The 21,768-nt window shown below is 55.7% G+C and overlaps 2 protein-coding genes across 5 annotated transcripts; one reads left to right on the top strand and one right to left on the bottom strand.

Moving 5' to 3' along the window:
- Positions 1 to 268: 268 nt before the first annotated feature.
- On the top strand, positions 269 to 4,048 carry RCCD1 (RCC1 domain containing 1). 3 transcript variants are annotated; one of them, XM_084642213.1, is made up of 7 exons: positions 286 to 469; positions 643 to 979; positions 1,294 to 1,415; positions 1,772 to 1,897; positions 2,235 to 2,393; positions 3,245 to 3,274; positions 3,460 to 4,048. In XM_084642213.1, exons 1-7 carry the CDS (start codon positions 319 to 321, stop codon positions 3,600 to 3,602), a joined length of 1,068 nt encoding a protein of 355 aa, XP_084498339.1. In that variant the 5' UTR covers positions 286 to 318; the 3' UTR covers positions 3,603 to 4,048. The 3 variants fall into 3 exon arrangements, with proteins under 3 accessions (XP_084498341.1, XP_084498340.1, XP_084498339.1); XM_084642215.1 differs by lacking the exon at positions 1,772 to 1,897 and having other exon boundaries at positions 269 to 469; XM_084642214.1 differs by lacking the exon at positions 3,245 to 3,274 and having other exon boundaries at positions 276 to 469.
- Positions 3,981 to 20,975, bottom strand: PRC1 (protein regulator of cytokinesis 1). 2 transcript variants are annotated; one of them, XM_084642209.1, is made up of 14 exons: positions 20,840 to 20,975; positions 15,516 to 15,648; positions 13,265 to 13,387; positions 12,591 to 12,821; positions 12,310 to 12,480; positions 11,929 to 12,078; positions 11,520 to 11,667; positions 11,183 to 11,319; positions 10,810 to 10,905; positions 10,385 to 10,531; positions 9,759 to 9,869; positions 9,123 to 9,227; positions 8,250 to 8,438; positions 3,981 to 5,890 (listed from the first exon to the last, which is right to left on the bottom strand). In XM_084642209.1, the coding sequence occupies exons 1-14, from the start codon at positions 20,848 to 20,850 to the stop codon at positions 5,813 to 5,815; spliced, it is 1,830 nt and encodes a 609-aa protein (XP_084498335.1). In that variant the 5' UTR covers positions 20,851 to 20,975; the 3' UTR covers positions 3,981 to 5,812. The 2 variants fall into 2 exon arrangements, with proteins under 2 accessions (XP_084498335.1, XP_084498336.1); XM_084642210.1 differs by having other exon boundaries at positions 8,327 to 8,438.
- Between the last annotated feature and the right edge of the window lie 793 nt (positions 20,976 to 21,768).

Genomic DNA, 21,768 nt, shown 5'->3' with positions numbered 1-21,768 from the left:
CTCCTTGTAACAGCGAGGGGACCCGGGGCTTCTCCTGGGGCTGCCCCAGCCAGGCTGCTCTCCTTTAACCGGGGTGGGGGGCTCAGCGGGGCTGGCCGGGGTCACCCCACGCTAGGGGCCGGGCTGGGCCAGAGGTTTCTAGTCCTGGCGGCTGGGGGGACGCGGGTGTCCTGGGGCTGAACAGCGCCGGGGTCGCACGTCACCTAAATGGATGGGGGAGGGGGAGACCTGGCCTCAGTTTCCCCATCTGGCAAAAGGGGCGGGGAGTTGTCACGTCATGTGACCGGAAGTCCCTCCCGCTCGCTGTGATTGGCTGCGATGGCGGATCCGGGTCCCCAGCGCGGCTGGTTCGTTTTCGGGTTTCGGGGCGTCGCGGAGCCTCCGGCCGCCGGGGCCCGGCGCGTGGAGCCGGAGCCGGGCGGGATCCGCGTGGTGCGGCCCGCGTGGAGCTACACGGGCCTGGTGACGGGTGAGACCCGCGGGGGGGGCCGCCCCCAATTCGCTACCACCCCCCCCCGTACCGCCCCCCCGGCCGGTACCGCCCCCAATTCGCTACCGCCCCCCCCGGTGCCGCCCCCAATTCGCTACTACCCCCCCCCGTACCGCCCCCCCCCGAACCCTGCCTGACCGCTCTCTCCGCAGGGCGCGGCCGCCTGGTGCTGCGGGGGCTGCTGGCGGGGCCGCTGCCCGGGCGCTGCCGGGACCTGCTCCCCTCCGAGAGCCACGTGCTTCTGCTGCGAGGGGCCGCGCTGGAGGCCTGGGCGCGGGGCGCGGGGCTGTGCGGGGGCCCCGCCTGGCGGCGGCGGCTGCACCCAGGGGAGACGGCCGGGCCCCTGCCCCTGGCCCCCGGCGGCTACGTGACCCCGCGGCCGCCCTTCCTGCACCCGCTGCCGCTGCCGGCCCGGAAGCTGGTGCTGGGCCACGAGCACGCGGCGCTGCTGGGCCCTGCCGGGACCGTCTACACCTGGGGCTCCAGCAGGTGGGTGGGGAAGGAGACTGCGCTGCTGGGGGCTGGGTCAGAGGGGGGGAGGAGGAGCGGGTCCCTATGGGGGGGTGCGAGGGGAAGACATGGGGTCATGTTGGCTCATCCCGGGGGGGAGGGGAGGATACATGGGGCAGGGTGGCTGGTCCCTATGCAGGGGGTGGGAGGGGCGAGGGAAGGACATGGGGTCATGGTGGCTCATCCCTGTGGAAGATACATGGGGTAGGGGTGGCTGGTCCCTCTGGGGGGGTTGCTGTGGGGAAGGGGCTGACCTCGAGAGCAGAAACGTGTCCCGTGTGTGTTCCCTGCAGACATGGGCAGCTCGGGCACGGGGGGCTGGAGCCAGTGTCGGAGCCCCGGCTCGTGGAGGCCTTGCATGGCGTGCCCATGGGGGACGTGGCAGCTGGAGGCTGGCATTCTGTCAGTGTCAGCGGTAAGGGCCATAGGGGTGGAATGGCCGCTCCCCGCGCCCAGGCCTGTTAGTAGCAACAGGGTGGGGGCTTGGTCAGTGGTGCCAAGGGGGTCTGGTCTTGGTCATGAGGGGGGAGCGGAGTTGGTGCTGTTTCCATCCCTGCTCCTGGGGAATGCTCGGCTGGGCCGCCCCACTCCGAACCACTTGAGGGGTGATGGTGGATTAGCTCCTGGGGGAGACGCTACAGCGATGCACAAAGTTCTAGGGGGGAAGGGCTCTGAGGGCCCCTGCTTGCCCAGGAGCTGGAGCTCTGAATGCTCAGGGAGAAACACCTTGGTCCCAATCCTGTTCTCGGCTATCGCTTCTCTTTCTTCCAGAGGGAGGTGATCTCTATGCCTGGGGCTGGAACGAATCGGGGCAGCTGGCATTACCGTGCAAAGCACTGGCAGAAAAAAGGCCACCAGCCGCAGCCTCTGTCTCCCAGCATGAGGAACCTGGCGCAGGTGAGGAACCCTGCCACGTGGCACAGGCCCGAAGGCTGAGTCCTGGCTGGTGGGTGGAGGCTTAGAGAGCTGCTGCTGTTGGCCTTTCTTGGTTCTTATGGCAACTTGCCTTTTCTTGGCTGCTTGCCGGTGAGGCATTTGGGAACCCCTGGAGGCCCCATGCTTTTCCAAGGGGTCGCTCCAGCTCAGCCTGCCTGTGCCCCGGTGAGGGAAATCCCCTTGCGACAGCCTGGTTGCTCTTGCCTTGGGGAGGGTCAGACCCTTCCCAGCCAAAAGAGGCCATCTTCCTTGCTCTCCAGATCCACCACCTGAGCTGGATTTTGAATCCGTTTCCCAGGAGAGGCGGAGCTGAAATTGGTCAGTCCCAAGGCAGCACCGGGTGCTGAAGCAGGTGACTTCATTTCAATCCAGGCCTTCCCCGCTTTGCTGGATCTACCTGAGGGTTCAGAGGTCAGCAAGGTCAGCTGTGGTTCCCGCCACACTGCTGCTGTGACCCGTAAGTACAGGGGCTTGGGGCTGGTCAGCAAGGAGGGCAGTGGTGAAGTGTTGATTGTGTAGCTGGGATGGCTCTAAAGCAGGGGTGGGCACACTTGGGTTTCTGAAATTGTACGAAGAGCTGTACCTCCCCCCACAGCCAGGTGTGGCCCAGTCCTGCCCTCTATCCCATCCCCCCTTCTTCTCAGCCTCTGACAACCCCCCTGGGACTCCTGCCCCATCTACCCCTCCTCTCATTCCTGACTGCCCCCCTGGACCCCTATCCACACCCCTGCCCCCTTACCACACTGTCTGGAGCACCAGCTGGAGCCAGCCACACCACCGCACAGCACAGAGCACCGGCTCAGGCTGCGGCAGGAGAGTCCCGTGGGCTGTAGTTTGCCCACTGCTGCTCTAATGCCTTGTGCTGGTTTCAGCAATTCCCACCTGTCCTGGGGAAGGAGGCTGAGGTTGTCCCAGGGGCCTGGAGACTGGCTGCACTGAACAGGCCCAGGCTCCAGGGGAAGGATGGTCACCTCTGCTATATATTTATTAACTTGCTTGGCTCAACTGAAGGTGATGTTCCAATGTGAAATCTTGGGAGGGAACTTGCCCTGAATTAACACCCCCTCCCTCGAGGGAACTGACTGCGCAAGGCAGGTCTGCTGCACTCAGCTCCTTGACCTGACTACGGGCATAAAGTAGTGTGTGTAACAGTCAGCCTGGGACCCAGGGGAGAAGCATACGCAGAAGCAAGTTCGACTGCCCCCCTGTGCTGTTTGTTGGACAAAACTTTGCCCTTGGCCCAAAACTGGGGGGAGGACAGACCTCTCTCCTGTGGCCCCCACAGCTGACTCTTGTCTTTGCTTACAGGGACAGGGGAGCTCTACACCTGGGGCTGGGGTAAGTGAGGATGGTGCACTGCTCTTCGGGCTTGTGAATGTAAATGCTCCTACAACAGAGTCCTCCCAGTCTCCAGCTGCCCAAGGCCCTGCATGAGAGAAGGCAGCGCCCTCCTGGGGCTGGGTGTTGCGGAATTGCTGCTGCAGGAGGTGGGGTGGATGTAGCAGCTGTGTTTTTGTCTGCAGGTAAATACGGGCAGCTTGGCCACACTGACACAGCCAGCTCTGACCAGCCAAGACAAGTGGGCTATTTCCCTGCAAACGGGCTCTCGGTGGAGGACGTGGTCTGTGGCCCATGGAACACTTACATCTGTGCAGTAGAGAAGTGAGAGCAGCTGAAAGGGCCAAGGGCTTTACAAAGGGTGGAGAAAGGCTTTGAGGCCTTAGCCCAGGACAGCATCCAGCCCACCCTGCAGCACTGTTGGGGAAGAGACTCAGCCACATGTGGGCTTAGAGCTGAACACATGGCTAGGGCAGAAAGTGATTTCCTTTTCACTGTGGGGGTTTGAATTGCCCCAGCCAGAGAACTCCAATCAATCATCTTTCCCTTGCTAAAAGCATGCTGCAGGTTTTCCTGGTGTTGCCTCCTATAACACTGCTGTGGTCCCACAGGCTGTGGGTTTGTAAAGGTGATAAGACCCTGAACAAGCATTCCTGCAAGGAGGAGCCTAGCTGCACTGCTCTCAACACAAGTACAGTACACCCTGTTGAAGAACTGCTGAATATATTTCCTCCAGAGCTGAACTGTACACTTAAAGGCACCATGAGTAACAAATTCATTCCACACTGTTCCCTCCCTACCAGCAAGGGGAGGCAAAGGTCAAAGGGGGTGGAGGAGGTTAAAATAGGCACTAGATAAGCAAATGCCTGAGCAGAGAGATGCTGCAGTCAAACCGTACCATGCAGTTCCTGTCCCGCTAGCACAGAGCCATCTAAAACCCCCTCCCCACCATGGAGCAGTGTACAAAGAGCCCTAGCCCAGCCCCTGCAGGCCAGGGACAGTATGAGAATAAATAACCAAGCTGGGGGTGCTGTAGTGATAAGGTGCACAGTGGTTCATGATCAGGGATGCTATTTACAGAGCAGCACTCAGTGATGGGAACAGAAGTGCAAACAGGCAGAGCCCCACCTCCAGCATGCTCAGAGCAGTGGAAGGGTGCAGCTTGCTAGGGGAGCAGACTCTGGCAGTGGCCTAGATCAGCTCCCTAGGCTGGCTGGGAGGGTAAGTCCTAACCCCTGCTCTAGAAGCCAGTGCAGGGGGATTCCTGCCTGGGGCAGCCGGGCTGCTGCTCAACCCCAGGAGGCTTCAAGTCTGGGGTATGTGACATGCCCAGCTTGCATCAGTGTAACCACCCTGCCTGGGGCAGGTGTCAACAGGCCTGCTCCAGTTGCCAGAAAGACCACCTGTCACAGAGGTGAAGTGCCCCGGCTGACAAGCCAAGCTCTCCCAGCAGCACAGGTACAACACACTACACCCGCACAGCACTGTAAATGTGGGAAAAACCCTCAGAAACACAAAGCAGAGTCTAGCAGGCATGAGGTGTAATCAGCCAAGTCTCTCCGCAGCTCAGCTGCCTTTGTCTTTAGAAGGGCAGGCTGTGCTGGGAAAGTACCATCTGCTGAGCCAGGCTGCCTAGCCCCGAGTCAGTGCTGGTGAAGGGCTGCTGGCAGGGAATGCTGGGCCCCCAGGCCTGGCTCAAAGAGACATTCCAGACAGGGGGGTGAGGGTTTAGCACCCTAGTCCCTTTTTATGGATCATTGCCCAGACCCTCTTGCCCATGCCACCTTCAAGGCAGGATGAGACATGCACCTCAATCAGCTAGTCCAAGGCACTGGCCTCACCCCACCCAGCATATTAGCAGCAGGCAATAAGCCATTGCAGTTCTGGAGCCCTAGGCTCAGTGTTTCAACAGTGCACTTCAGGAAGGGTGGGCGCCAGGCTGACCCCTCTGCCGGGAAGCACTCGGCGGGAAGAGGTAAGCCTGCAGGGGAACAGATACTGAGTAAGATGCTGCTATGGGCGCCAGCAGCTCAGAGAGCGGCCCAGGCAGGCAACGCAGAGGGCAGCTGTGGGACGGGGGGAGGAAGAGGTTGCCAGTGGAGGCTCTGGCTGCCCCATGGGCCATGCAGTGGGTCCAGGGCTGCAGGGGCCGGTGTGCTGCAGTAGTGTATGACGAGCAGGGAGCCCCAGGCAGGAGCAGCCCAGCTCTTTCTAAAACATTGCATCTAACATAAAAACCTGAAAATCACTATAGTAAAACCCTTTTTAAAAAAAAGTCTCCCTCCCCCCCAGCTTGCTCCTGCCTCTCCCCACAGGGATGGCTGCCAGCAGGCCATGGGCCCTGCCATGGGCACACAGGAGCATTGTAGCATGTAGGGCCTGGCTAAAAATCCAACGTGGGGCACTTGCCGTTTTCACCGCCCGCCAAAGGGACGCACGCTCAGGCGCTGCATGTCCAGTCATGCTGTGCCAGAGCAGCGACCCAGCTGCAACTCTGAACAACTGGAACCTTCTGGCTGTGGCCTCACAGCAGCCTCCTCAGCAGTGGATGTTGGTGGTTGTGGAGTTCAGGATCCGGGAGCTGGTGTCAGATTTGGAAGCCTTTGAAAGTTCGCGCTGTTTAAAAAAAAAAGAAAAATGCAAATGAAGTGCCAGCTGAGGGGAGGGCAACACCCAGTGACAGGCAGCAGAGCCGGGCTGTGCACTTTGGGCCATGAAGGACGATGGAGTTCAAGCTCGCTGAGTTACTCTCCCACAGCCTGGCCAAGGTGGCTGCCTTGGCAGCACGTGCTGAGGGACTGTGGGTGCTGGTCACTCGAGAGGGGTGGGAAAAGGCAGCTTATGGTCAAGCAGCCAGGAGACATTTCGGGCCAGTAGCCCCCCCAAGCTAGAGCAGTGCCGGGTTGGTGCAGGCCAGGGGACACAAGAACAAACCATCTCCGCTCACTGCGGGCAGCTTCACTCAGCTGATACTGGGACTTCCTACCTGGATAACTGCTGACCCTGCCCCGAAAGAAGTCAGCTTATACTATAGCAAGCAGTACCAATTCCTGCAGAGCAGGCAGCGCTCCGGTTTGCTGAGAATTTGGGCTCTGTTGGAGCATCTGGAAAGCAAGCTGGTTTGTAAGACAGACCAAGGGGGGCAGGGGAGGAGTTGGTGTCAAGCACACCGGACTGTGTCACAATTCTGCCAGAGGAAACCCTGCTTCCTTTTGGTCCAGCCACAAGTTACTAGTCTCGGTGACCACGGTGCCTCGATCCCTGTATCCCAGACCCCCTTGGGAAGCCACAATGTTAGGGTCAGGAGCCATTGTGGGCGCTGGCCATGAATGCAACTTTTGGGCCGGAGTTCTCAGCAAGCAAGCTGGACACATGGAACTCTGCTCCATGGCCCTGACTTTTGCTGCCATGAGTTGGGGGTGCTTATGGCCTTCCCCCTGATTAGACAAGGCCAGGCTAGAGGGCAGGGGGAGCTTGCAGGAGCAGCTGGTTGTTGCAGCAGGGAGGATTCCTGGCCCAGCAGAAGGAGAGCTGCGATGGGCCTTCTCAGCAGCAGGCCCCTCTGGCAGGTGCCCAGCAGCTGGGGGAGGTTGGAGTGGTTTGCAGCTCAGCAGTTCTTCCCAGGGTCCACTTACCCTGCCTGGCCAAGAACCTTCACCTGCCCTAGGCCTTTCACCAGCCTGCTGTTGAGGAACTTAGGTGAGGTTAATAATTCAGGCCTCCACAAGCCATGGGCCCCTGGGGTCAGCCTAACTCCCTGCCTCAGGGCTTGCTGTGAGTAGGGTCAGGGTCAGACAGGCCAGCACAAAGTGACACAGGCAACAGTCCTAGCCCATCGCAGGAGACAGGCCCTGCCTCACTAGGGCTCTCTCCGGACAGCGTCTCCTGCCCTGTGCCAGCCAGCAGAAAGTCAGTGCCACAAGCTGGCAGATCCCAGGTGGGAGCGCTGAGCTGCCAGGTGCTTTGGGAACAGGATAAGGAAGGCTGGCCTGAGGAGCTTGGCCCATCCAACATACTTCAGAGAGGCCAGGCAGAGAAGGAACAAGGATGCAGCAGGCAAGCCCTGAGCTGAGTAGAGTGTGCTCCTAGACAGGAGCATCAGCACATCACCACCAACTCCAGCTGCAGAGGAAGTGCCAGAGGAGTCAATGCTTCTGCCATAGCTGTATTTTCTACAGGCTCAATGGACTGGGGGATGGACCCTGCCCCCTAGTCTTACTCAGCTTCACTCACTTCTCCTTTGGATGCAAGTGGGAGGGGCACCGAACAGCCAACCGCTGCTCTGGCTGCTTCAGCCTGATCTGATCCAAAAGGTTTTAACCAGGTGCTGAGGACAGGTGAATGGCATAAAAGAGGTGGCAGCCCCAGGCTGATGGCAGGCAGGCAGTAAGTGGACATCCAGCTGAAGCCCACCCCGACACCACCCAAGATGAATAGAAATAGAGCCTTCGAGGCTATGGCCCTGCGCAGGAGATCTGGCTACAGAGCCAGGCTCTGCTGCCAACTCCTGAGACACCTGGGATAAGCCAGTGACTGTGCCTCAGTTCCCCATCTGTATTATGGGGCACAAACCCCTCCTCCGGGGCGTGGCGAGGCTCCCGCACACAGGGCCAGGCCAAGGAAGTTCTTCGTGAGAGATCAGAGACAGCATTCATTGCCAGGTGCGTGTGCGCTTGATGGCCAGTTCCCACTTGGGTCCCTCAGCCAGAAGCAGGAGCGAAGCATTATTGGAACCACACAGAATGGCAGGGCCAGGCCTCCGGGACTGCCTTCATAGCTAAAGTCACAGGAGTTAGAGCCCAGGCTGGCTCGCTAAGGCAGCTATGGATGGCTGTCGCTGAGTGGCAGGAAGATGGGCTCTGAACACGGAGCAGAGGTGAGGCATGCTGTGCCTCCTGGAGTGCATCTGGTGCACAGGGATCCCCTCCCTGACTGTGCTGCCCAGACTGGATTGTGTTTATAAGAGGTGAATTACCGCAAACTCAGAATAGGTGCTGGCAACAGAGTTAATGCTGTAGTTACGCTGGGCAGGGGCTGTGGGGGTGCACCCACCGCTCAGGGTGGTTCCATTCAACTGGGACATGTTCTCTTTGTTCCGTTCTGCTTGTGCCGTGCGAGGGGGCTTCGTGGCCACGCGGCTGGGGGTCCGAGCTGGCTGGCCGAACTAGAGAGAAGGAAGCACTGATGGTTAGGACAGACATGAATAGAACATGGCAAGTACAGTAGTGCTGGCTTTGTTTCCCTTCCCAGTATCACCAAGCCAAAGGGATCCTCTGTGTCAGGGCTTGGAGCTCTGTGCTGGAACTCAGCTTTAAGTCCTGCCTTTTCCAGCTTCAGCCAGTCCCAGGGGCAACCCTGCTGGGGCAGATCCCATCAGAGTCTGAGCTAAGGCACCGAAGCCAGCTACCAAACAATGCAGAGTGATGGAAATGCGCCATAAGGACTGCAGACATATATTCTGAATGTTATGGGCTCTCACACTGCCCAGAGCAGTGCTGGTCCTAGGGCATCAGGCCCTACAGGAGCTTTACCTATCGCATTGGCAGCTTGCAGCTGACCACGGAATTTCCTTTAAACAAAGAAGCCCCTCCCCCAGCAGGAGCACCACGGGGCTCGGCAGCTCAGCAGGGCAGGGACTGCAGCTCAGTACGTACGCTGAGGGGAGCAACAGCCACTGAGGCAGCCAGAACTGCACATGGGAGAAGTTATTTTATACCTGCCCCCTCCACCCCAAGCTCACACACCCTCTGCCCAGTACTTAACCCTCTCCTGGGGCCTGTGCCTAGAAGAGCAGAGCTCCCTGGGGCACGGCACTGGGGTGCTGGAGCGAGAGACAGCACGCGCTTACCTTGCCTCCGGAGGGCGGTGGGCGGGATGCCGGGGAGGGGAAGAGCGTCCCCCCAAAGGCGGAACGGAGTGTGCTGTTGGGAGTGGCACAGGAAGTTGCATTGAGCTGAAGGCAAAGCAGAAGTAGTTAGTGGTGGAGGCCCAGAGGCCCATGCAGGGAAGTCCTTGGAAAGGAGGCCCATTTCCCTTTAATGGCGCCCCCCCATGTGGTAACCAGGGCATCAGTGGGGGGCGGGGGGGTAAGTCTCAGTTCAGCAACATCCACTGGGAGAATCCCAGCACACATGGCAGCTTTCCAGGGAAGGCTGTGGACAGAGCCCTCAGTGCTGGTGGGAGGGCTGCAGTCACTCCTCGGGGCAGGAGGTTATGGACAGCTCTCTGGCTGCCATCAGCAAGGTCCTGCTCCTCTGGCCCCTTTATGGAGCCATAGCATTCCCAAGGGGCCTGACACAGGCAGCATTCTGTGCCATGGCTCTGGAGAGGCCAACCACTGGCAGCTCAGCAAGCACCGTTTTACTCCTACCACTCGAAGATGCCCAAGAACCGGGCTCCTTTAAGGAACACCAAGCTTGATACTTCTCCCAGCAAAGCAGCTGGGGTTTGCTGCTGTGCCAAGCTGGCAGCAGGTCTCATTTACCTTCCTGACTTTGCCAGGTGTGTTGGCTCCTAGGACCCGCCGCTTGCTGGGTGTCCTCGGGGCAGTACCATATAACATCTCCTCCTCGATCTGACGACTCTTCTTCAGTTGCTATACAAGAGAGACACGTAGAGCTGGGCCTGGGTGAGGGCCATTGGAGAGGTGTGCACCAGCCCCAGGGATTCAGACAGTTACCTGCTCAAGAGCATCGAGGGCCAACTAAAGCCCAGCAATGCGGCACATCATAGGGCCAGCGAGGGGAAAGCACTGAGCAAATCCCACGCAGCAGCACCTCACCCCTGCTTGCTGGAAGGCAGTGCAGGACGGGAGGACAGATGCCAGGCACTTGATGGCACAGCTATGAATTAAGAGTTACCAAATCCCAGCTTACCGGCATCCAGGGAGAAGGAGCACAGTACGTGCTGGCCGAAGCCTGTGGGAGATGCTGATGCCATTAGCTTTGGCCACATGCAGACGAAGTGGCAAAGCTCTCTCCGCCCGAGAAGAGCAGTGAGAGGTTTGCCCACCCTGGCTCAGGCAGTGGGAAAGGGCCTGTCCCAGTGGCAGTGGAGAACACACCTGGCCCCCTCCTGGTGGGACTTCACTCTGTTCAGCTCTGCACTCACCCGTTCCTGCTTCTCCCTCTCTTTCTCCAGCCGATGTAGCTGCCATTGCTCGCTCACGTATTCCATGAACCGCTGCCCATTCACCAAGAAGGCGTCCTCATGCTCCCGTTCCCAGGCCTCAATTCGAACTTTCAGCTCCTCCTCCAGCTGGGTGGAGAGAGACAGTGAATGACTGCAGCAGAGCAGATCAGGCTGCAGTGACCCTAGCAGGCTGCCCCATCCAGCCTGGGATTTCCCAGAACCCATGACCTGCTTGGTCAGAGAGCCCTGCTTTATGCTGCCAACCAACCCACAGGGTTGCAAGCCTCAGTGATGGCATGCCAAGCCCACACCTGCCTCCCCATAAGCCTTGTGTTCAATAGCAGGCTGTGGTGTTCAGCTCCCATAGGCTGACAGGAGGGCCACCACCCCAGAGCAGCACGTACCTTGGGGAGAGTCTTCTGCAGTTTCGCTCGCTGCTTCTCTTCCTTCAGGAGGTTGCCCCCTCGGTTAGCAAAGCGACTTGGGTCTGTTGCTTTTCTCTAATGCACAGAAGGCCAATGATGAGGGAACCAAGCAGAGAGTTCACAACCCGACATGCCCACCTATGTCTCCGAGATGCCCTCTCACCCTGCCTGCAGTACCGCACTCAATCTCTCTTTGCCAGGCCACCCTCCAGTGAGATCCCCACATGCCCCCACCCCCCAGGTCACACTGCCCATCTCCCCACATTTTGCCTTGTGGGCACCCTGGCCTTTCTCAGCCCCCAGCACGCCCCAGAGCTAGGGTCAGTTTGTATGCTCCCTGCAGGGACAATACCTCCAACTCCAGGAAAAGCCTCCAGTTTTCCTCCCATTTCTGAACAGCTTCAAAGAGCTCTTTGTGTGTCTTGTAATAATGCTTCACACGCTCCAGCTCAGTGTCGTGGCGCTGCAGCAGGGCCTCAGTGCAGTCCTCTGCAAAGAGATGGAGAGCAGAGTCACGGGGTACAAACACCAGGGATCCCAAACTCAGCAATGGGGCAGCAGCAGGCCAGGCTGTTGAATGGGAAGAGCACCCTGCGTGCCTTCAGCTTGGCTTCTGCACAGCTCCCTATGGGGCAGACAGAAAAACCAAGACCCAGCCCCAGGCCCCGACCTGGAAACCCCATACGCACCCTCGTAGTAAGGGGCAAAAGCCTGTCTCTGCTCAGTGCCATAAAAGCATTTGTCCCAGTAAGTGGCCAGCTCTGCTCTGATTGCTTCAATCACAGTCTTCATGTTCTGCAGCTTCAGCTCCTCCAGGCGGTCCACCTCGAACTGCAGCTAGAGACCAGAACATAGCAGGGAAATCCCTGGGCGTCAGGGCACAGCAGTACAGGGAGGGGGTTTTACTGGATGCTTCAGGGAGAACCAGCCTGGAGCGGCTGGGGATCATTCCTGGTCCCAGGCAGCACAAGCCATCCTAGAACACAAGAGCCCCCAGGCACTAGCATCCATGGCCAGCTCTCAGAGGCAAGGCTTCCATCCCTCCCTTTATGCTAAGCAGCAGCCCCCTATGGCTCAGACCGGGCAAGATTTCCTTACAGCTTTCCTGGTTTTGGCTCTGGATCCGGTCATGTACGGGGCAAAGGATTCTCTCTCCTCCGCAGGCACCTGCAGCCTGTCCCAGAGCTCCACAATTCTGGAGCGCAGCTCACCGCAGACAGCTTCATTTAAAGCTCTCCGGGCCTCCAGCTAGAGCAGGGAAAGCAGAGGGTCAGCATTGCGCAGCTAGCAGGGGTAGCTCACTTCTGTTCAAGGGGGACTCATCAGAAGTACCTGCTCACTGCAAAGGCAAGAGCCCCCACGCCCCTTCAACTGTCCCCATTACAAGCCCTTTTCACCAGTGCCAGGACCATTTTACTGGAGCCATGCACTAAGAATCGCCCTACAGCCTGGAAGACTTCATACCACTGTTCTCCATACCTGCTGCAGCAGCTCTTTAAGAGCAGCAATGTTCTCCATAGATAGGCAGAAGGCGTCCTCATCCTCACACACCACATCCCGCTCGAAGCTGGTGTCAGGGACGTGATCCAGCTCCTCCATACACAGTATGATCTGCCGCTTGACGCTGACAAACTCCTCTCTCCTGCGCCCCTGGAGGCAGAAAGCAACAGTGCTAGAGGCCAGGAAGCATCAGGCCACAGAGGTTTCTCGCGCTCTCAGACACACATACATACACCCCCCGCCCCACACACACCCCAGACCTTCTCAGCAGCCAGTGCTGCCAGGTGGCGTCTGAAACGGTCGAGCTCCTCCAGGCTGGGCACAGAGTTGCTGTCGATGCTGTAGGGGGTCATGCAGAGAAGGTCACACAAGTCTTGGTCGCGTTCTTGCAGCGTTTTCAGCTCCTGCTTTCTCTCTCTCTTCTGCTTCAGCATCACTTCCAAGCGGGTGCGCAAGTCCTTCTCCAGCTGCAGAATGGTGCTCTCCTCCTCCTGAGAGAGCACAAGACATCAGCACTGCTCTGTACAGCAGCTCTAGCCAACGTGCATTGACCTGGTTAGTTTCTAGCTGACAGGGCAAGACAGAAGGCCTTTATCCTCCCTGGATTCAGTTCAGAGCTAGTCCACCCATGGGCAAGCACTCCAGCAGGACAGCCCTTCCACAGACAAAGTAGATTGGCTGCGAGAAGCCAGGTCTGCAGCATGAGCCTGTGCCACCTCCACTCAGCCTGCAAGACCCTCTTGGTGGTCCAGAGCTCTGTGCTCCCTACGGCTCACTGATGAGCTCTAAGGAGACAGACTTTGGGAAAAAGCCAGTTTCTCCTGTGAGCAGAGGCTCTGCATGAGGCACCGGGGTGAGGACTAAGCCAGTAGAAGACAGTGTTACTAGACTGGATGGACAGGAGGGAGTCTCAGGGCCAGGCCTCGGAACTCACCTCAAATGGATCCAGCTGGAGCTCCTTGCAGAGAGTGTCCAGTTCCTTGCGACACATAGCAATGCTTTTCAGGAGACGATCCTTCAGGTTCTCCTCCTCAGCAACCATCATGTCCAGCAGACCCTGCAGCAGAGCGACAGTTAGCGTTGGCCCTAGAGGAGCAGTGGAGGATGTGTGGGAGAGCCAGAGAGGAGTGAATACCCTAAGCCTGGTGTCAGGAGGTTTGGAGCAGAGCCCACTCACACCCCTGAAAGGCTGTGTAATGCTAAAGAGTAGCCTCTGGGCGTGCTGGGCATAGAGCACAATGCCCACTGCATGGACTGGAGTGAGATGTTTTACACGGGGCACAAGAGACACAGAAGGGAAATGCCAGGGCAGAGCTGCAGCAAGATCCCCCAATCCCTGTGCCCTGGTGAAGCAAAGAGACAAACACTGGATAGGGCTACATCTGCAGTCTGCTAGGAAGGACTGCCTCAGGGGCCGAGAGACAGGACTGTTAGTCTGAAGGGTCCCGACAGGGATTTTAAGGCACCCAAGCCATGAAGATCAGAACGTGAGGGCGACAGAAGCTGTGCAACAGGGGGTCTGGGCCTCTCTCCCAGAATGGGACAGGAGAGGAGAATAGTCTGCAATGTGATGGAGCAGGTACACAGCCCTAGGGGAGACGCTCTCTGTCCTGCTCTCCCACAGCCCTGAATGTTTCATGCCTGCCTTCCACCTTGCTCAGAGCCCCCTGGCCTGGGGAGTGGGTCCATTTTCCCACTGGGCACTGGCCATCTCAGTAACCCAGGGGAGGGGTGTGGGAGTCACCGAGTATCATTCCTGGACTCCAGATTGATCATCTGTGAAATGGGAATGGTACTTACAAGGCTTGAGAAACCCACTCGCCACAGGGGAGAGTATCTGGAGCAGCTGAAGTGAAGCAGAAAGGGGCAGTGGCTAACTCAAAAGAAGCAGAGGAGGAAGATTATCTGAGGGGAAAGGAGAATAGAGGAGGAGAGGGGAGAACTCTATGCAGGGGAAGCCAGGGCGAGGGAAGAGCAGCGCAGGAAGAGGTAAGACGTATGGTGGCAGAGGAGGAAGAAGCAGAGTTCAGACAGAAGGTCCAAGAGCCAGGAAACAACAGAAAGCGGTTCAGGCTAATTCCAAGGAACAGGCTGTTGTGTGCATCTTTTGCAGGGTGTGGGGGCTAGGGCTGTGCAGGAGTTTGGACCCTGTCTAGTAGGCCTAGCAGGCACTGGGTACATTTTTCAAGCCTTGTACTTACCATCTTTGTGAAACGTTTTCAGAGTTTTGGATGAAGACAATCGTAGGTGCCAGGGCATAGTTACAGGAGGACAAGAGCCGTGGGCACATTAGAGAAGCCAGCTATCCGGGAGCAATGCACACCTTTGGAGAGTAAGGGGCCATGTATGGCCCTGGGACCCAGAATAAGAGAAGCCAGGAAGATGGCTCTTGGGTGCTCTGGATCCGTCCTGGACGATAGCCAGCTGTTTCCACTGCCTCCCTCCAAGCAGGCCCTTCCAAAAGGGATATTTTTATCTGCCACTGGATGGCAGAGGTGTGTGTTTAGCACATGCATGGATTAGAAATAGATGGTCAGCAGCAGGAGGAGGAAAACTAGTCATCTATAGGGCAGGAAGGTAAGGGGGCTGGAATGGTTAGGTCCTATACTCTGCTGAAGACAGAGCTGGAAGGGACCCAAACAGATCTGCTGGTCATGCTAGAGCCTACACCCAGGATTGGACATGATTGGGCAGGGCTCTCCTGTATCATGCTGAGGAATACAGGGAGGCTGAAAGCCTGATACAATGACCTCTGGGCCACCCAAGTAGAACAGAGCTGGCCAGCAGGAACTGTTCAGAGCAGGGTAGGTTCTCACTAGTTGGCAGAGTCAATTCCCCTTCCAGACTGGCCAGTGCCGACTGCCTCTTTGCTAAGTAGCTGCAGTCAGCAGCACATAGTGGGGAAGACATCAGATTTTCTGCAGTATCCATTGTATTTCTCCAGGCTCATGATTTTGAGGAGAGGCAGAGTAAGTCTAGCCAGAATAGAGCTCTCCTGAACTGCCAGGAAAGACCTAAAGAGAAAACACCAATCTTGCCCTCCTTCCCCACCAGTGTCTCCCTGCCCAAGATAGGGCAGCTGCTTCCCTGCAGGCTGCTGGGGTCAGGTGGTACACACCTCGAGTTCATTCATCCCATACAGTGTCTGGATACAGAGCAAACGCGCTAGAGGGAAAAGTACTCACCTTGATGTGCTTCTTCACCACTTCTGTTCGTTGCAGTCGCTGCTCCTCAGGGATCCCAATCTCCTCCCAGATATCCCGAAGGTGACCCAGCGCTTTGTTCAGACATGCCACGGACTCTGCAGCCAGCACCTCGCTGAGGGAGGCAGGAGGGACAGTTGTAAAACACTTCCATCACAATCACTTCGCTTCAGCTTCACTGAAGAGGCGAGTACTAGTTTTTAGTCTCCTAGGAGATGGAATTGAGGGTTGAGTTTCAAAACATCTATTTGGACAAACTTGTTTGCATTCCTTTGGATAAGTTGTAAAAAGAGCTACTCTATTGCTGATGCGGCTGGAATTTGGAAAGACTCACGCAACAAAAATTCAAGCTGTGAGGAAGCAGAGGGATCAAGCACTTCACTTTCTCGCCAATATTCTCAACGCAAAGTACTAAGATATTATTCTTTAGTGTTGGTATTACCACAGCACCTAAGAGCCCCAGTCCCGGGCCAGGCACTGTACAAACACACAACAAAGAGACACTCCCTGCCCCAAGGAGCTTTAAGATGCCTAATGGATGAAAAAGAAGATGCTGTTATGACATGCACATATAACAATCACCCATTGCTCATTGCCAGCCATAGTAAATTTCAGGGCTGGAAGCAAACCACTCAGCTAATTATGCATTTGCTGCCAAAGCATTGAAGAAATTCACATGACAGTTTGCTCAAGTGCTAAACCAGCTTTTGACAGCACTATCCTCTTCTGCAGAAGCAGAGAGAACACTTTCTTCATTTGTATGAGTTCATTCAAAGTCGAGAAACTGACTGAGAATTTAAAGTTTGTTTTCCCCCTTCAACCTATGAATAAAAGTGAGGTGAGGGGATGAGATCTATCAGTTCTAAGAACTTGAAGGACATGATGTCCAGACACAGTCAGTTCAATTCATTAACTACAGTGACTCCCTCCTTTGGTCATAGAGTCAAAGTTTCTAGCCAGAAGCGACCACTAGATCATCTAGTCTGACCTCCTGTGTAACGCAGGCCCTTACATTTCACCCAGTCACCCCGACTGGGCCCAGTAACTTGTGTTTGGCAAATGCATGTTCCAGAAAGGCTCCAGTATGGATTGGAAGCCATCAAGAGATAGAGAATCCACTGCTGTCATTGGGAGTTTGGTCCAAGGGTTAATCACCCTCCCTGTTGAACATTTGTATCTAATTTGAATTCAGCTTCCAGCTATGGGCTCTTCTTTGAGCTGCGTCCCTATAGGTGTTCCACTAGGGAGACACATTTCAAAGAACCACCGTTACTGCACAGGGTGAGGAACCCTTTCTTCTCTTGTTCTGCTTGTCTCCTTGAGGTGAAAGATCTCTAAGTGCTCAGTATTTTCTCCCAGGGAAGGTCCTTATACACAGTAATCAAGTCACTTTTCAGTCTTTTTGATAAACTAAACATATTGAGCTCCAAGTCCCTCACTGAAGGGCATTTTCTCCAGCCCTGAAATAATTTTTCTGGTTCTTCACACACTCTGTCCCATTTTTCAACACCTCTTTAAAAATTTGGAAGTGCACATAATATTCCAGTACTGGTCTCACCAATGCTACATACAGGGGTAAAAATCACCTCCCTATTCCCCTGTTTACACATCCAATGACTGCATTAACCCTTGGTGCACGGGTAGTTCATGTTGAGTTGCTCATCCAGTAGGACCCAAATCCTTTTCAGAATTACTGCTCTCCAGGATACAGGCCCCATTCTGTAGGTGTGCCTGGCATTCGTGTTCCTGGATGGATAACTTTACATTTGGCTGTATTAACACATTTTGTTTGCAGATCACTGTTTGGCTGCCCTGTCCTCAACATTAGTTATCACCCCACCAATCTGTCTCATCTGCTAATTTTATCAGCAGTGATTTTATATTTACCTCCAGATCACTGATGAAAGTGCTGAATAGTATTGGGCTTAGTACTTATCCACATAGAACCCCACTAGAAACATCCCCATTCAATGATGATTCCCCATTTAGGACTACTTTGAGATCTGTCAGTTCTCCAGTTCTTAATCTATTTCATGTATGTTTTACTGATATTGCATAGTGCTTTACTTTTTTTTTTTTTTTTTAAACCGGGATGTTGTATGGTACTAACTCAATGTCTTCAAAAGTCTAAATTGACAAGTAACCTCAAAGAATGAAAGCAAGTGTGTTTGGCAAGGCCTATTTTTCATAAAACCATGTTGACTAGCATTATAGAATCACAGGACTAGATGACCTCTCGAGGTCCCTTCCAGTCCAGTCTCCTGCACTCATGGCAGGACTAAATATTATCTAGACCATCCCTGACAGGTGTTTGTCTAACCTGCTCTTAAAAATCTCCAATTGGAGATTCCACAACCTCCCTGGGCAATATATTCCAGTGCTTAACCACCCTGAGAGTTAGGAAACTTTTCCTAATGTCCAACCTAAACCTCCCTTGCTGCAATTTAAGCCCATTGCTTCTTGTCCTATCCTCATAGGTTAAGAAGAAGAACAATTCTGTAGTGGTAAACACCCATTTTTTTCATGCTTTGTGTGTATAAAAAGATCTTCTATACTTTCCACAGTATGCATCCGATGAAGTGAGCTGTAGCTCACGAAAGCTTATGCTCAAATAAATTGGTTAGTCTCTAAGGTGCCACAAGTACTCCTTTTCTTTTTGCGAATTCTTCTCATGTCTTGTTTCCAACACTCCTGCTAATACATCCCAGAATGATGTTCGCTTTTTTTGCCTTTAGTTACCAGTGGACTGAAAAGTTCTACTTCATCCTCCTAGGATACTAGTACATCATTCTGCTTCATGAAAAGTACTTCATCATCCTGCAGATCCTGTACTTGAAGATAAAAGGGACTTGCTGAGTATTTGATAAGTCAACATTTCTATCTATGAATGCGTCTCTCTTCCCTTGGTCACAAATTGTCAGTCCACTTCTTTGGTTCCTTCTTTCCAATTCTCTTATGGATGATCCTTCTCCTGGTGGCAATTATTTCTGAATCCGGCTGTCTAAGAAGTCTTTGCTTGGATGCTACGCGCATTGAAATTTGCTCTCTCACATCATGTTTTCTCCACCAGAACTCTCTTTCTGGCAGAGAAGCAGGCAGAGCACATCCAAGGCATGTCACAGCAGTTTTGCATTCATTGTCCAGATCTTCACTACTTAGTGTGGAGCCATACCTGAAAGAGAAGGAACCACATTTCCTCCCCAACTCCCTTATTTGCTGCTCCTGTTCTGCTCAGGAGTTTGCCTGGAAACTGACAAGTCCTGAACCTCACTGCTCAGCTCCATCCCCTTGCTACCAGGGAGGGATAAACCACTTAGACTTCAAAAACCAGGGCTGGTCATAGACCCAAGGGTCCCAGCCACAAATAAAACTCTCATAGGGCTTGTTTAGGGACCCAGAGGCCAGCCACAATACCCTCATGGAGAACAAAATAGACCAAACACCATTGCCCAGGTGTCTTATCTTCAAGTACAGGATCTGCAGCTACACCCTCTTGTTATAAATATAAAGGGAAGGGTAACCACCTTTCTCTATACAGTACTATAAAATCCCTCCTGGCCAGAGACAAAACCCTTTCAGCTGTAAAGGGTTAAGAAGCTAAGGTAACCTAGCTGGCACCTGACCCAAAATAACCAATGAGAGGACAAGAATCTTTCAAATGGGGTGGGGGGAAACAAAGGGTCTGTTTGTATGATGCTTTTGCTGGGAAGAGATCAGGAAGGCAGCCTCAGAACTTCTGTTAAGTTAGTAAGTAATCTAGCTAGAAATGCGTTAGATTTCCTTTTGTTTAATGGCTGGTAAAATAAGCTGTGCTGAATGGAATGTATATTCCTGTCTTTGTGTCTTTTTGTAGCTTAAGGTTTTGAATCCGATTACCCTGTACGGTATTTACCATCCTGATTTTACAGAGGTGATTCTTTTACCTTTTCTTTAATTAAAATTCTTCTTTTAAGAACCTAATTAATTTTTCATTGTTCTTAAGATCCAAGGGTTTGGGTCTGTGTTCACCTGTACAAATTGGTGAGGATTCTTATCAAGCCTTCCCCAGGAAAGGGGGTGCAGGGTTTGGGGGAAGATGTCTCCAAGTGGTCTCTTTCCCTGTTCTTTGTTTAAAACGCTTGGTGGTGGCAGCGTACTGTTCAAGGACAAGGCAAAGTTTGTACCTTGGGGAAGTTTTTAACCTAAGCTGGTAAAAATAAGCTTAGGGGGTCTTGCATGCAGGTCCCCACATCTGTACCCTAGAGTTCAGCGGGGGGAAGGAACCTTAACACCTCCAAAACACGCTTATTTATTAAATCAGTTTTAAATGCAAAACATGTTTTGATAAGAAAAAAATAAGTTTATGTTCCCAGTACGTTTAAGATAATTTCTCTTAATTAACAAAAAGAGATTTTAAAATGCTGTTTTGTGCATTTTTAATTGAATTCCAGTGTTCATCCAAATGTCACAAGCAAATAAAATCTTCACCTGGTCAGTGTCATTCACCATTTTCTAACAGATTTAAAAATGAAGAATCTGAATAACTATTATATAATTGCCTAAGTATTTATAGCCCCCATAAGAACAGGAGCATAATCATAAGAAGGGTTATACTGGGCCTGACCAAGGGTCCATCTAGCCCTGTATCCGGTCTTCGGACAGCGGCCAAGGCCAGATGCTTCGGAGCGAATGAAAAGAACAGGCCCTCATCAAGCGATTCAGCCTCTATCCTCAAGTCCCAGCACCTGGCAGGCGGAAGCTCAGGGAGCCCAGAGCATGGTGCTGCATCCCGGACCACCTTGGCTGGTGGACCTTATACTCCGGGAACTTCCCGGATTCTTTTTTGAGCCCATATGTACCTGTGGCCTCCACAGCATCCCCTGGCAAGGAGTTCCACAGGTCGCCTGGGCCTGGGCGAAGAAATACTGCCTTGTGTTTGCTGCCTGTTAATTTCGTGGGGGGGGGGGCTGGTCTTGTGTTGTGAGGCGGAGTAAATAACGGGCAGCGCCTCCCCCCGCCCCCATCGCCGCGGCCGCGGCCGGCCCGGGGCGGGAGGGCCCCAGTCTCTCCCATCGCGGCCAGGGGGCCGAGCCCCCGAGGGCTCCCGCAGGGCTGGGCCCGGGCGCTGGCGGCGGCCCGGGTCACTCGCCGGCCCCGTCCCAGGGGCCCCCACGCGGGCGCCCGGCCGACGGGCTCGGGGACCCGCCACGGCCGGGGCAGGCGGAGCCCGCGTCCCCGCTCGCGGGGCCGGCCCTGGGCGGCGGGGCGAGACCCCGGACCGGACCGGACCGGACGGACCCCGGACCGGACCCGCCCCCTCACCTCACCTCTTCCTCATGGCGGCGGCGCTCCCGGCCCCTCGCTCCGCTCCGCGCCCTCCGCCGCGAGCCGCCCGCCGACTCCGGCCGTCCTGATTCAAACTCCCCTCCCTGGCCAGCGCATTGGCTGCCGGGCTGCCCTACGTCACGACAAGCCCCGCCTACAACCGCCGCTACAGCCCCGCCCCCGGGCAACCCTGCCGCCGGCAAACCGCGTCCCTCGCCCCGCCCCGCGGCGATCCCAACCAATAACCAGGAAGCTCCCCAGCGCCGTCAGCCAATGAAGACGCAGTGACGAAGCGAGGCCGGACCCCCGCAGCGAGGAGGCGGGCCTGCGGCACGCTGGGAGCCGTCCGCGCAACGTGATCACGTGGCCGTCCAGCCCCGCCCCTCCCAGGCACGCGGTGCGGGATCTCTCGTTGCCCCCCCCCGGCAGGCACACGACACCCCGGCACGCGGCGGAGGCAGCGCCCCGCCCCCACCTCTACGCCTGCGGGGCCTCGCTCGCCTTCCGCGGCACAAACCGACCCGCCTGCCCCCCCCCGCCGCCTTCACCGCACTGGGGACGGGGCGATGGGCTGGGGGGTTTGGAATGGGGGAGGGGGCTCAGGCCAGGGATGAGGGGCTCGGGGTGCAGGAGGGGGCTCAGGTCAGGGGGTTTGGGGTGGAGGAGGGGGCTCGGGGTCGAGGAGGGGGCTCAGGCCGGGGATGAGGGGTTGGGGGTGGAGGAGGGGGCTCAGGCCAGGGATGAGGGGTTCGGGGTGCAGGAGGGGGCTCAGGCCAGGGATGAGGGGTTCGGGGTGCAGGAGGGGGCTCAGGTCAGGGGGTTTGGGGTGGAGGAGGGGGCTCAGGCCGGGGATGAGGGGTTGGGGGTGGAGGAGGGGGCTCTGGGCTGGGGAGTTTGGAATGGGGGAGGGGGCTCAGGTCGGGGGGTTTGG

This window comes from Lepidochelys olivacea, assembly GCF_965140295.1.
Source record: "Lepidochelys olivacea isolate rLepOli2 genome assembly, chromosome: 10".
Taxonomy (NCBI): Eukaryota; Metazoa; Chordata; order Testudines; family Cheloniidae; genus Lepidochelys; species Lepidochelys olivacea.
Note: the sequence above shows the minus strand (reverse complement) of the source record. Positions and strands in the feature narration are given on the sequence as shown.